We start from the raw sequence: 14,499 nt of genomic DNA, 5'->3' as shown, positions 1-14,499 counted from the left end.
AACCCTCCAACTTGAGCGCGCAGTCCGGGATGTCCTCACAGAGCCACGACTCCGTAAAACATAAGACACAGGAGGAGGCAAAATCTCTGTTCATGCTTCTCATCAGGGCCAGCTCGTCCATCTTATTCCTGAGTGAGCGTACGTTGGAAAGGAAGATCCCAGGAAGAGCAGTTCGCAGTCCGCGTCTCCTCAGGCGCACGAGTGCGCCGGCTCGCTTTCCTCTCCTTCGGCGTCTCACTTTCCTGATCAAGGTCTGCAGTAAATCTGCCGCAGATGCGACAAAAATTGGAAGTAAATCCACAGGTGTTGTAGTCCTGTAGTTAAGAAGCTCTTCTCTGGTGTAAGAATATCCAGAGGAGTGCCCAGACACACAAGTTATGCACAAAAACAAAACAGAAGTAACGCACTGAAGTCCATCCATACGCGGCGCCATCTTGGTTTATGGGAAGAATGGTGCCCGTAAGAACCTTCTGCATTGTTCTGATACACACATATATACATATATACATATGTATATATGTGATTCCAGATGCCGCACAGGTGGATCAATCGCACCTGCAGCAGCATCGTAAACCACGCCCCGCCACGCACCCCCATCGCCTGACTGAGGCCGGGGAACCACACGGCCAAACCTACTCCCCCCCTTCCCCCAATACCGGGAACCGGCCTGGCCCGTCTGCGCCGCCAGCGACAGGGAGGTGTCCGTTCTGGCAGCCGCCCACGCATCCAGCGGCGCCAGTGATAAGGTGGGTCCAGGGGTTGCCCGCGCATCCAATGGCAGCCCCGGAGCTGGACCGAGGGCCACCCATGTTGCAAGCAGCGGCGCAGCAGTGAGCAGTGAGCTGGCCTCTGGGGGAGGTGAGGCTGCTCTGCTCAGGGCTTCGGTCGCGCGGACTCTCCTAGCACGGGCACCTCCGACTTATCCCGCGGCTTCTCCACCGCTCCCGGCTGGAGTAGCTCCACGCACGGCTCCTCCGCCGACTCCGGCGCTCCCGACTAGTGATGGGTCGGTCGCCGTATCTTTGACGTGAACGACGCGAGCCGGCTCCTTATCGCGAGCCGTGGTTTTTTTTTTTCTTTCTCTGACCCTCTCTCTCGCACTTTTTTTCCGCTTCACTCCGCACGCGAGCCTTGTGCTTTGCGCTGGGAAGAGGGGGGAGGGGCGGTAGTTACACTCTCAGTAGCACAGGAACAGAGCGGGAGGGAGAGAGAGAGAAAGAGAGCCAGGGACAACAACGTCACATTAGAAAGGTATAGTAATCATCCACAACTATTTTCAGTTGCAGATGATAAAGGATTCAGAAAGTTTATTCATGCAGGCCCATATGACAGAGAATATGCATGTTTTTTTTGTTTTCATATTGTAATTTATATTTAATTGCGTTGTGGTTTACAGTGTTTTTTTTTATGTTGTTTCATTTTAAATTTGTTTAAAAGGAAAAAGCTGAAAATTTAAATAGTTAAAAGTTGAACTGTGACTAGTTGGTTTTTGTATTATATGATTTATTTATTACATTTTATGTGGAGTGAATAAATAAAAGTATATTTATGGTGGCCCCTAGAGACAAAGCACTACAAACGTCAAAACACGTAAAAACGCCAAAACACGTACAAACCCTGAAGCACGTAAAAACCCCAAAACACATACAAACTCCAAAACACGTAAAAACTCCAAAACACGTACAAACTACAAAACACGTAAAAACTTCAAAACACATACAAAACACAACAGAAGTGCTCCAGGATGCTAGGGCGCAGTGTTGAGTTTTTGTTACCTAGTGGCCACACAAGCCAGCAAGTACCAACGACCGGATTTGGTGTGTGGTAGTAACAGGTAAATGAAGTTTTTTTTATTTTTTTTTTATTATTTGACTATATATGAGTGCTTGTGTATAAATACACAAACCATACACATATGCTTTCAATTGTGTAATTTAAGTGATCTAGGTAGCTCTGTTTTGGAAGTTCAGTTAACTCTAGGAATGTGTTTTGGAATTTGTACGTGCTTTTTGGAGTTTGTACGTGCTTTGTCTCAAGGGGCCACCTCATATATTTATATATAAATAAAACCACTTTTTTTTACATTAGTAATTCCTTTTGTGCATAATTTTATATTATTGTTAATAATACATTAATTAAAGCAACAAAACAACCTGAAGAGCCGGCTCTTTTTAGGGAGTCGAGCCGAAAGAGCCGGTTCTCTAAAAAGAGCCGAAAATCCCATCACTACTCCCGACTGGAGCAGTTTCCGGCGCTGCGCCTCCGCCGGTTGGAGCCAGTGTTGCCAACTTAGCGACTTTGTCGCTATATTTAGCGAGTTTTCAGACCCCCTAGCGACTTTTTTTCTTAAAAAAGTCGCTAAAAAAAGACGTGAAAGCGCGTATCGCTTTTACTCTCAACAAGCAGCGGGTGCTGTAACGCAGTCAGTTCTTCTTTTACTCTTTTACTCTTATGCTGTTTTGTGGATCACAAGGTTTAAAACTACTTATAAACACACACACACAAAGTAACTCCACCAGAGTGCCTATTTCGGGTCACTTTTGCCGGTCCAAGCCCGGGTAAAGGAGCAGGGTTGGAATTGTGACATTAAAAAAACCAATAATTGCTAAAAGAAATTTAATTTGTAGTTCTAAATAAACTCTAAATGCATTTAGGACGTTTTTTACTCACTTTATGTCTCTTCCACGATGTTATTTCTCTCTCCAACAACATAGGTTACAATTATATTAGCGTGACCAATTATGCAAATTAGGTGATGATGTCATTTAGCGACTTCTAGCGACTTTTAGGACAGCCAATAGCGATTTTCCTTACTGAGGAGTTGGCAACACTGGTTGGAGCAGCTCCCTGAGTTGCGCCTCAGCCGTCTCAGGCGCTCACGGCGCCTCTTCCCGCAGCGCCGCCGCCGCTTCCGCCTGAAGCAGCTTCCCACACGGTGCCTCCGCCGCTCTGCACTTAGGCTTGGGCTGAGTTGGTGGGCCCCGCAGTTGCTCCTCAGCCTTCTTCCGGGGCGCAGGAACAGGCACCGGCCCCTGCCGAGCCCCACCGGCTCCCACGCGAGGGAATGGGCGCTGAGGCAGGCTGCGTGCTGGCATAGGGGCCGCCGCAAACCATCCTACTTTGGCAAAACGTCCTACCTTAAGTAGTTTATGCACATTTCTGCTGTCACACAGTAATTCCAGCACAAATTGAAGTAGGTATGACGGTTTGCCACTTAACTTTGCCCATCAGAGTATGCTTGTAGCTCATATTCATAAAGCCAGGACGGTTTGCCACTTCATTTTACCCGTTAAAGTATGTTGTAGGTCACATTCACAAAGGTAGCATGGTTTGGCACTTAATTTTACCCGTCAGAGTATGCGTCTAGGTCATATTCACAAAGGTAGGATGATTTGCCGCTTAATTTCGTGTTGTGCGCATGCGCAGAAACAACGGGTAGGATGGTTTGTCAGGTAGGATGGATTCCCAGAACACCTGATCCGACCGGTCCTCCACCACTCCCGCGCCGTCGGAGCACACTGGTGGGGTTGGCGGTGGTGCCAGCCAGGACCGGAGCTGGGAGGCCAGGCCCACCATTCTCTGCAAGTGGAGCTCAGTCTGGACCCGCAGTTCTTCCTGCCTGCGGCGTGGTGCCACTACCGCCTGCCATCATGGTGGCCGAACTGGCGGCCACCATTCGGGCCAGCTTCTCGCCTTGCCGCCCGATGGCATAAACATGCTTTTCAACATACTTTATTAACGCTCACACGGTTGCTGTACATCCACATACAGCTGCAGCTAGCCCGCTGCCAGCTCAACACACCAACAGCCACATTGTTAACCAAATCTCCAAGGTTTTAAGCAGGCGAGCCGTAATTGCAGATGCCGCGCAGGTGGATCAAGCGCACCTGCAGCAGCATCGTAAACCACGCCCCGCCACACACACATCAAATAATGCTGTTTTTTCTTTTACAAGGACATTGCTCGTTCTATAGGAGTGGCTCAAGGCACTTGCAAAATTCAGCACAACACATTTTTACTGTGCTGAAAATAATGAGCCTACTACAGCTGTGACAGAGCAAATGTAACTGGGTGGAGAATCGTATAGTGGACCCAGAATGCAGGAGGCAGAGAGTACAAAGAAAAATAAGCTTTTTTTATACTTAATCTCGAAGTGGTACACTAAATCAAGTGGCATGCAGACCGCTCCTGCAATTATTTGTTAAAGAATGCATCTATGCCATTCATGAACTGTCTGTTTTTCATAGGAGACTACACGGACTTCTACTCCTCCAGAGATCATGCCACTAATGTTGGGATCATGTTCCGGGGAAAGGAGAATGCTCTGATGCCAAACTGGTACACTGTGAATCCAACCAACAGTAAACACTTCATACAATGAAGAAAATGCTGACTGGGAGGCCTTAATGTGTAGTAATATTAAAAGATAGGCTGAAAGAGATCATTTCAAAGTGTCCACAAACTGTGGTATACTGAGGGCCACTACAAGGTTCGCCTAATTAATTTGTACTTCAGAGCATTGGTGTGGACTTGCAGGAATCTCCACTGAATCCCTCAGTCATAAAGTGAGTTCTCATGGGAATAATGCTAAAATAATGCTAAAAGTATAAGTGTGTGTGTGAATCTGACACACTGTACTGGATACTGGATAATTTAATCTCAGGCAATGAAGGTTGCATAAAGTTACTCAACACTTCATTTTAACAGTTCATTTATAAAATGAAGCAATTTAAAAGCTCCAAAGGGCAAATGGTAAACCACAACATGTCATATATTGTATAGGGTCCCTGGTTGCTACCAAAACACCTGCCAAACTAAACGCCCATACAGTCTTTCTGAGGTTACTGCTTGAAAATGACATGACCAAAATGAATAGAGTATTTCTGTAAACCACAGTAATCTGTGTATGTCTGTGAAGGTTCTCAGTCATCCAGGTCATTGTAGTCTAAGGAGCTTGGAAAGAAAAGCGTCTGGACTTCTTAAAGTTGCTTGAAGACGTTTCACCTCTCATCCGAGAAGCTTCTTCAGTTCTAAGGTCAAATGGCCGAGAGTCCCAGATTTAAACCCAGTGGGAGTATCCCCCCAAAGAGGGACAAAGGACCCCCTGGTGATCCTTTAATCACATGAGCCAAGGTGTGAAAGCGGATGTGGGACCTAATCAGCCAGGGTTTCGGGTGAGCTCATTGTTAAACCTGGCCCCACCCTATCAGATGTGGGACCTAATCAGCCAGGGTTTCGGGTGAGCTCATTGTTAAACCTGGCCCCACCCTATCACAGTAATCTGTGTAAATATTACAGCAGATGTTACTGTGTCAAAGTTACTAAGACTGAAACGTAGAAAAAGTTGATTTTTCCTCGCCTAATTTATTTTTGGATTTTATTGCATATAAACACTTTGAAAATATGATTCGGAAGACATTTAAGTCCAGAAAACCAGCAATCAAAATATGAACATGACCAACGATCGATGCTGCTGAACTGAAGCAGAAATGTTACAGTGGGTTTTATAATCTCAAAGTCAGACGTTTTGCCATTTGGCACTTTTTGGCAACATATGTGATTTGAAATTTCTTAGTATTCAACATTATTTACATGCCTAAAAGTGCTTGTTTTCAGAATATTTTTTTAAGAATTACCCACACGCTCGCGTACATTGAGCTTTTTTACGTAATTAAATGAGTCATTATTTACTATGGTTAATATTTCATCTTCAACTATAAGTACCTTTGTCTCATTTTTGTAGGTTATGCCTTTACCCTTATCTTCTTCTTGTTGTCACTAATTGTACATTTCGAAGATAACTAGAAATGATGCAGCTTATTTGCCAGTCATTGCAGAAATCAATTTCCTATCCATTTTACACATTGCAGACTTAAAGTGGCACAGCAGCTTGTTGTAGTAACTTGGGTTCTGTATTATGCAGGTTGAGGCTTCCTGTGGGATACCATGGTCGGGCATCATCAGTGGTTGTTTCTGGGACTCCCATCCGCCGCCCTTCAGGCCAGATGAGGCCTGATCAGAGTAAGATCCTTATAATTCAAGGATTCTTTATTGTCATTCACATCACATGTTTACATGAGGTGGAACGAAATTACGTGCACATGGTCCTGCAGCGAAAGAAACAGAATAACGAAGAAAAAGAATAAGAAAGAGAACAGAATAACAAGTAATAAGTAATAAAGTAGTCTCAAGTCTTGTGAAATCAAACCATTTACATCTTAAGATTTCATGTAAACCTTTACTCATCAAATAGGATAAGTAAATTAAATCAATGCTGATTTAATGAATCAGCAGTGATATCTAATGCTAAAGAATTTACAGCAGCAGCAAATAGTAAAAAAGTTTTGATGAATCACTTTACACTATATGCTCAGCAAGACGCAAAGTTAGAGACTAGTAAGTGAACTAAATTAGATAGATCTATATTACCCCGATGGACCAAATCAGAGGTAAAGGATCCAAATTACATTCATCATATAAGTGCTAAAAATCCTCAAGGCTTTCCCTGATCTAGTTTCAAGAACTTTATTTTATTTTTGTTTGTGTGTTGCTTAACTAATTTGTGCTTTATTAGTCATCAGAATATAAATTAATGCATCTTTAGCGTCTAAATTCAATCATGTGCTGTATATAAACCATTTACTTGTCCACAGATATGACTCTGCGAGATGTACTTGTGACTTTGAGCAGCTTTGGCACAGTCTCACCTTGTATAGCTGACGATAACTGTTGCCTTTGTTCTTCTTCTTAGCAAAACCTCCAGTGTTTGGCCCATCTAAGAAGCTGGACATTGAACTGGAGATGGTGATTAATGTGTTTCTTTAATCTAACAGCCCATGTGTATTTTATTTGTAATTGTATTAATTTAATTTCAACATCTGAATTAACTGAGCGAAAGATCAGAGTTTCTCTGGTCAGTCTCTGGTCAGAATATTCAGTATTGTACTTCAGTATAGGTACATCAGTATTTAGTTGTTTTCATATTCACAACTGCTTCTCTTTGTGATCAGGCATTCTTTGTTGGAGGAGGTAATCCGCTAGGGGAACCCATTCCTATCCAAAAAGCCCATGAACACATCTTTGGAATGGTACTCATGAATGACTGGAGTGGTAAGAGTCTCTAAACAATACATCACACCAACATTTTCATGTTATAAATGCTTGAAGATGGTTTTACTATGCAACAGAAATGGGCATGTTTATAGTAGATAATCTGCAGGAGAAGAAGGGGAGACTCCCAAAATGTTACTAGAGAACCTATTGGTACGCCACCAACTGCAATTCCATAGTCAAACTGTCTTCATTCCGAAATTATCTACACACCTAAGGTTGTCACAGAATCTTACATTTCACATATGGTTGTGACGCTATTCAATAAGAACACCTATGAGACTCAAATAATTTATGTTCAAATGACACATTGTATCTGGTTGTAAAAGCTAATTGTCCTTTTATATTCATAGGATGTAATTTTACATGCTATGAATGCTGCAAGGTGTTTTCATATTTTCATAGCTATAGCTACTAAAAGTGTAAGTGAAAGTTCTTTTTTATTTCCGATTAAAGTAAAGTGAAAAAATAAGTCATGAACTTCCACCCTCCACATCTTTACGGTCGCAACAAACCGAGTCTGCTGTTTAGTCTAATATGTATGCACTTCGTAATGCTCTGCACAACACTGGGTGAGTTACTTCTGCCCTGCCCGGCTGTGATTTGGGAGGCTATTCAGGGAGTACAGGTTGTGCCTTTTCAACACAACTACTATTGTAGCTCTTGTCTTTTATTGGTACTTTGAGAGAGGCTATGAATCCCATGTGTTTAAAGTACAGGAGCAGATATTGCTGCTTTGTTATCCCAAGATGTTCATTGAACATAGAAACACAAGACTTTCAAAATAAAACAGGAAACATGGAGAGACATAGACATGACAACACAAGCTTGACAATATGGAACACACAGACCTAAAACACACGACTAGACAAGAAACAAGACACAAAAACCAAGGAGACAGATGATAGTAATGGCTAAACTAAACAAAACTAGACCCTAAATAAGAATAACACAAGAACTTATAATCACAAACATTACACAAGAAACTCAAAAATACAGAATAAACTCAAAATGCTGGGTCAGAGACCCAGCCCCTGACAGGTAGGCCATGTGAAATCACAGGTCAGTGGATGCTGAGATTGAGTGGCATTGCTGAGGAAGCACTTGACTAGCCTGCACAGAGTCCTCCTCTCAACTTTGTGATGAATTAGAGCGGAGATTGTAAGCCAGGCCTTCTCGTGTCTGAGTGTCAGAGAGATACAAGCCATAGAAAAATAAAAATAAAAAGCTAAATATACAAAGCCTTTGAATTTGACTTTAATTTACTCTTAAAATATCCAGTAAGTAGGGAGTTGTCTTGTAAGTTAGGGAACATATTCTCTGGACTTTTGATATTTCAAGCACATCCTGTCTTACTAGTGTATACTGAACTCTTCACTTTAGTCCCCAGCTTTTCCTCCTAACAGTACAGTGGTAAGAGATTTTTCAGCCTGTGACATTTCTGCTGAATATGCAGCTTGAAGGTGAACTGATGTCACTTTTACTTTATACATGACTGCTGATGCCCTCAGGAGATCAGACTGCAGACTTCACCACAGACTTTCTATGAATATTTGCCATCTAAAATTTCTCCCATAGAACTGCACAATAAGCTAAATTCAATTCTTTCTTCTTGTTTGTTTATTTAAAGTATTTTTTAAGTGGAGAAAGCTCAGGCGATGAATTGTATCTGTGTGCAAGAAGACAAAAAGATTCTGAAAGAAGATTGGCATTAAAACTATTACCATGCATATTGTGGCATGTTGGGGGAGCAGCTAGTTCTCTCCCATCATGCCTTGGGACATGTGCTGCTGTTTAGATGTTCTTGTTTCATTGTTTATGGTTACGTTACTTTTAATTGTTATCTTTAATGTTGTGTTTATACTGCATTACAAAGTCACTGACTGTTATTGTTTTATAGAAAGAACGCAGTACCATAAGTAAGTTCTGTTATGCTGTTATTGACCCTCGAAGCACAGTGTAGCACCAACAAATGATTAATAAAGATCTCCCCCTACCAGCTTGGGGTCAAACAACAAGCTCAATCTCTGTGTGGAGCTTCCTTGTTAAGATTCCTCTGCATGCCACAATATGTTGCTTTGTTAGCTTCACAGTGGATGGCACCTTTGAGAATACTGCTGTTACTGTGTCATGCTTCTGGGTTTTAGGTTTTGGAAATTATTTCATTAAGGAGAGATGATTTGACAGAACTGAACATGATTTATTGACATAGAGAAATGAATGCATTTGGCAATTAGACTCCAGTGATTTAGGCAGAACCCCCCCCCCCCACCCGGACTGTAGATGCTGGTTTTGGTGAAGATGAGGACTGAGGCTTAGCTGGAGCTCTGACTGAGGTGCCTGTGAGTTGGAGACTGGGAGGTGGTAGGTTGCACGAATGCTAAAGATAAATTGAATGATTCCCCTGGCGCACTCAAAGCGCTTAATACAACATGCAACATTCACACAAGCACTTTCTTCTGTGATTTTAAGTGCTTACTAACTACCGTTCACATATATTCCTACTCCGACGGATGCATCTGAGAGCAACTTAGGGTTAATATCTTGCCCAAGGATATTTGGCATGCAGACTAGGGAGAGCCAAGGAACCACCGACCTTCATGGGTGGAATGAGAGGCTGAATGACGGAGAGCACAGATTTAAACCATGCAGAGTGGAGGCTGATTGACTCAGAGAAGATGACTGGATAGAGTAATGATGACAGTATTGAGTTTGACAGCGAGGGAAACGGGTAGTGAAGTAAATAATGGACTAGCAGCCAAAGAACCAGGAAAGCAGGCAGACAAACAACTACAGATCTTCCTTACTGAACCTATGGATAGGCTTCATGATATTTTCTGTTCAGTCCTTGATGGGTCATTATTTATACTTTTCCTTGTGATTATATAAGTTTATCCTCCATTGCTTTGTATTGCTTTGTTATTGTTTTAATTATTTGTGCCTTTCAGTTCTCAGTTTTAGTTACAGATAACCTTAGGTCCTTTTTGTATTGCTTGTCTCTGTTAATTACCTTTGTTGCCTATGCTTTGTATTTAGTTTTGCTTCCTTTGTCTCATTAGTTTCAGCTGTGTTTGTTTCCCCTACCTACTTGCCCTTCTCTCGTTACCTCTGAGTTTATTTAAAGTCTTTGCTTTAGTTTTTTGTTGTGTCATATTGGTTTTTTCTTGTATGTCTCCCCAATGAGTTTTCTCTCTTTGGATTTCTAGACATTTTCTAGACATTGTTTTCCCTATTTTATCACTTTCCGATACAACATGACGTAATGTGCATTCTGAAGTTCTGAAGCATTCCATTGGTGTATGAACTTGAGCAACGCAGTACATTATCTGAACACATCTGCTAGCTGAAGTCTGCTGCTATATTAATGATAATGACCTTTTTATACAGTGTGTTCTCCGCTCACTGTTTTGCTTCTGCGTGTGCTGCCAAACAACACTTTTTAGGCAAAGTTATTCCTAGAGTGTCAAATACTGCAAGTTTAAAGGTGCTGGGATGAAATGATACAAACAAGGTGTCCTTTGGCATCAGTGGCTCAACACTGGTAGTATGGGCACCAATAGTTAGAAGTACTGTTTGAAAGTATGCATATAGACATTGTGCAGTTTAGTTTTCATTTGTTTGCATTCCTTTTCACTCATTTGGTTAGGCCTGCATTCATAAATGTTGCAGAATTCATTCACTAATTCACATTGTGGATATTTTGCAATGTTACTTTGACTTATCCAGGATTTTGATACTTCTTCCACTATCGTGGCTGTGTAACATTTTAGTTTAATTCAAATTGGCTCTAATTTAGTGTTCGAAGTCTCACAGATGTACACAGATTACTACTAAGGGTAAAATTAACACTTTTTAATTCATTCAACTTTGTTTGTACTTCAAACTAATACTTGTGTGTCAGTTTGTGGTAACACAGATGTGGTATGGAAGGCTCACTGAGCAGAAGTGCTTCTTACTGTCAGCCTGTTCACTGATCTGAAAAATTATCTGTAAGGAAAAAAATATCTGCAGTTATACTGGTGAGGTTGGAAGAGGAATGGTCAATGGACTGGTTCTTATATAGCACTTTTCTACTCTGAGCACTCATAGCACTTCACACAAGCATGTTTCCTGTCTAAGTGCTTTCTTTCTTTAGGTTATACAAACTTCTACACATCATATGCATCTTACATGACAGATTTCTCCAACCATTTTAACTTTTGTTTTAAAACAAAGAGCAAATTAAAATATAGAACAAAGTAATAAGAAAAAGAAAAAGACATTTAAAAAGATAATTCAATTAAATTAAAGAAAAGACTGGAAGGGGGGGGGGTGCTTAAATCCTGTGACTAAATTAAATAAGAATTAATTACACATCTTTTCAACCCAGTCACAGCGTGGGTAAATTGCATTTTTCTAAGCACTGAGAAGGTAAAGATTTGAGATATTCCACAAAGGGTGTACACTTATGGGTAGAGTTTTTGGAACGAGCCTTCATTGTCAGTGTCATTGTCTTTTCCACCCTCAAAAATGTCCAGACAGTATTAAGCCATAGTGATGCAGATGGAGGTGTGGGAGATTTCCAGAGGAGTAAAATACTGGGTTTAGCAAGAAGGGAGCAAAAAAGCAAAGATATCAGTATCCCGAGGAGATGGGTTAAGAGGGGTCATTGGAATTTCAAATATGGCAATTAGAGGGTCTCTTCAGATCGGATTCCAAAAACCGCTGAAAGTACATAAAAGAATCACTCCAAAATTTGTGCAAACTTGGACAGAAGAAAAACATATGACTTAGGTTCCAAGGTGAGTTTTGACATCTGTCACATTGGTCTAGAACTGAAGAAAAGATTTTAGATAAATGGGAGTTTGAAAAAAAAAAAGGACTCTGTTTATTACTTTAAACTGTACAAACTGTAGCTTCCCCTTATCCCACCATGATTCAAACAGTTCAGCACCTAATTCACGCTCCCAGATGGTGCTGATTTTACCTGATGAGTCAGATTTGGTCACCATAAGTGTATGATACATATTAGATAGAGGTGATTTCTGATTGGGCCTAAGAACCAGAACGTCAACCTGGGTCAGCAGGGCAAATTGGAACATCTGGAAACAGCGATGAGATACAGTGTCTACTTTGAAAGTAGAGAAACAAGTGAGAGGACAGCTCTGAAAAGCTAAGAAGGACATCATCTTTGTAAAGGCCTCTCATGGTTTTTATGCCTCTTTCGTGCCACATCAAATTAGTGTCATTGGTGGTGGTAGGGGGAAATAGATGATTTCTCAACAACAACATTCTGGTAGAGGATATGAATTTAAAATGAGATCTGAACTGAGACCAAATCTTAAGTGTAGAGAGCACTACAGAACTTGAAGTAACAGAAGATGGTTTAACCCTGTCATGCATGAATTATGACAACCTCAATCAGGATTAAATAACAATAATTACAATCAAACACGTCATACATCTATAGTAACATTAAACGACCAGTGGGTGGCAGGTATGGAGTGACACATCAGTGTCCAATATAGTGGTTTATGTGCAAGTATACCATCAACACTAACACAAATACAAGAAAACAGCCTTTGAATAGCTGTCCATTGTAGTGACCACTATGTGTGAAAGGGTTAATAGGCAGTGATGAATAGATAAGAGAGGGGGGTGAAAAATGTGGAGAAACTGAATTTCAAGTTTACACCAAATCAAGTTAGGTAAATTTAACGGAGCATGGTCTGAAATAACGATTGGGTAGTACTCAGACATGACTGAGTACTACATGACTTTAGGCATTAGAGAACCAAAAAAAATAATCTATATGGGAATAGGATTGGTGTACCTGGGAGAAAAAAGAATATGTTTTTGTTTGCGGATTATGTGTCCTACAAACCCATTCTGAGACATGAAGGGTGAGACTGAATTTGACATTGAGGACTGAGTAAAGACACGAGGTGAGGAGGCTCACTACACAGTATGTACCCAGCGAGAATTAGATGATGGGTATCAAGAAAAGGAAGAGTGCTAAATAGGTTATTTGTAAAACCTAGGTTATCAAAATTTGCAGCGTAAATGTTAACTAATAAAACGGGGGTGTGAAATAAACATCCAGCGATTATAAGAAATCTACCATTTTTATTTTATATTGTTTTGGATACAGTAAAATGAACCTTCTTACTAATTCAAATAGCTACTCTTCTGGCTTTAAAGGCTAAATGAAAGATCTCCCCAACCCATGAGTACTTGAGCTTGAAATGTGTATCCTGCAGGTGTGTGTCTTGTAAAAATACGGTATCTGGGTTTAGATGCTTTAGATGTGAAAATATTTTTCTCATCACCCGAAAGATCACCTATCCCTCCCTCCTCATGCTTGCACTCTATCCTTCCCCAAACAAAGGAACGGTGCTGACTCCTATGGAAGTCACTGTCAAACTTATACCTACAACTAAATAGTGCAATGGAGGGGAAAAAATGAATGCAAATGTACGATAGGCACTTCTCCCAGGAACCAAGAATGCCTGCAGTCAAAGTACTGTTTGAGTTAAACCAGCAAGAAACAAACATTTCAAAATGGACCCATAAATTTTTTGAACATTAAAGAATAAGTTACCCAAAAAGAGAAAGAAAGCATTTTCATTCACACACATTTATAATCTGATAGACGCATCAGAGAGCAAATTGGGGTTAGTATCTTGCCACAGGATATTTGCTATGCAGACTGGAGCAGCCAGGGATCAAACCACCAACCTTTCAGTTAGCAGACCTGCTCTACCTCCTGAGCTACAGTCACCCCCAAAGCAGAGAGTTACTCTTCATCAGTAACAGTCCTGTTACACTACCATAGCTCCATTTGAGTCTTTGTTTGTGAAAATATATACTTACACAATACTGTTGTATAATATACTTAAACAATATATACTGTCTAATTATGAACTGCAGCTAGATTTCATGAGAGGAACCATTTTCATCAAAACTAAACCTGTAGGTGGTCATGCTGGTACCACAGTAGCCAATGCAAATTTGAACCAAACAATCATACATCTAGGCGATTTAATTAGACAGTCTCCACTGCAGCTTTAAATTGTAGAAAATGTTTTCTTAATTTAATTAAAAATATATTTTTCTAATCACTGATTTGTTATAGATGTAATTTTAAACATTAAAATGTTATGAGATCAAAAGGAATCAGTTTCTAAATGAAGTGGAATCTGAGGAACAGCAAATTGAATAAAATAAAATGAATATGAAACTTTGGATTACAACAATGAATTATGGTACAAGGTATGAACTGTATATACTAACCTTTCAAGATCAAGATTAAATTTAACTTTTCAACAGTTTGTTTTAGTAAATATAAAACATTACTTAGACTAAACATGTGCTTGTGCGTGTATTTTAGAAATGTTCCTTGAAAAATTG

The 14,499-nt window shown here is 40.6% G+C and overlaps 1 protein-coding gene across 1 annotated transcript in view; it reads left to right on the top strand.

The window, feature by feature from the left end:
* Positions 1-14,499, top strand: part of fah (fumarylacetoacetate hydrolase (fumarylacetoacetase)) — a 31,740-nt gene that overhangs the window by 8,472 nt on the left and 8,769 nt on the right. Inside the window, exons 5-8 of the mRNA XM_063477293.1 lie at positions 4,248-4,338; positions 5,924-6,021; positions 6,752-6,804; positions 7,011-7,110. Of these exons, the coding sequence (XP_063333363.1) occupies positions 4,248-4,338; positions 5,924-6,021; positions 6,752-6,804; positions 7,011-7,110 (342 nt within the window). The remainder of the gene's footprint in view (positions 1-4,247; positions 4,339-5,923; positions 6,022-6,751; positions 6,805-7,010; positions 7,111-14,499) is intronic.

Source organism: Pelmatolapia mariae, linkage group LG1 (assembly GCF_036321145.2).
Source record: "Pelmatolapia mariae isolate MD_Pm_ZW linkage group LG1, Pm_UMD_F_2, whole genome shotgun sequence".
Taxonomy (NCBI): Eukaryota; Metazoa; Chordata; class Actinopteri; order Cichliformes; family Cichlidae; genus Pelmatolapia; species Pelmatolapia mariae.
Note: the sequence above shows the minus strand (reverse complement) of the source record. Positions and strands in the feature narration are given on the sequence as shown.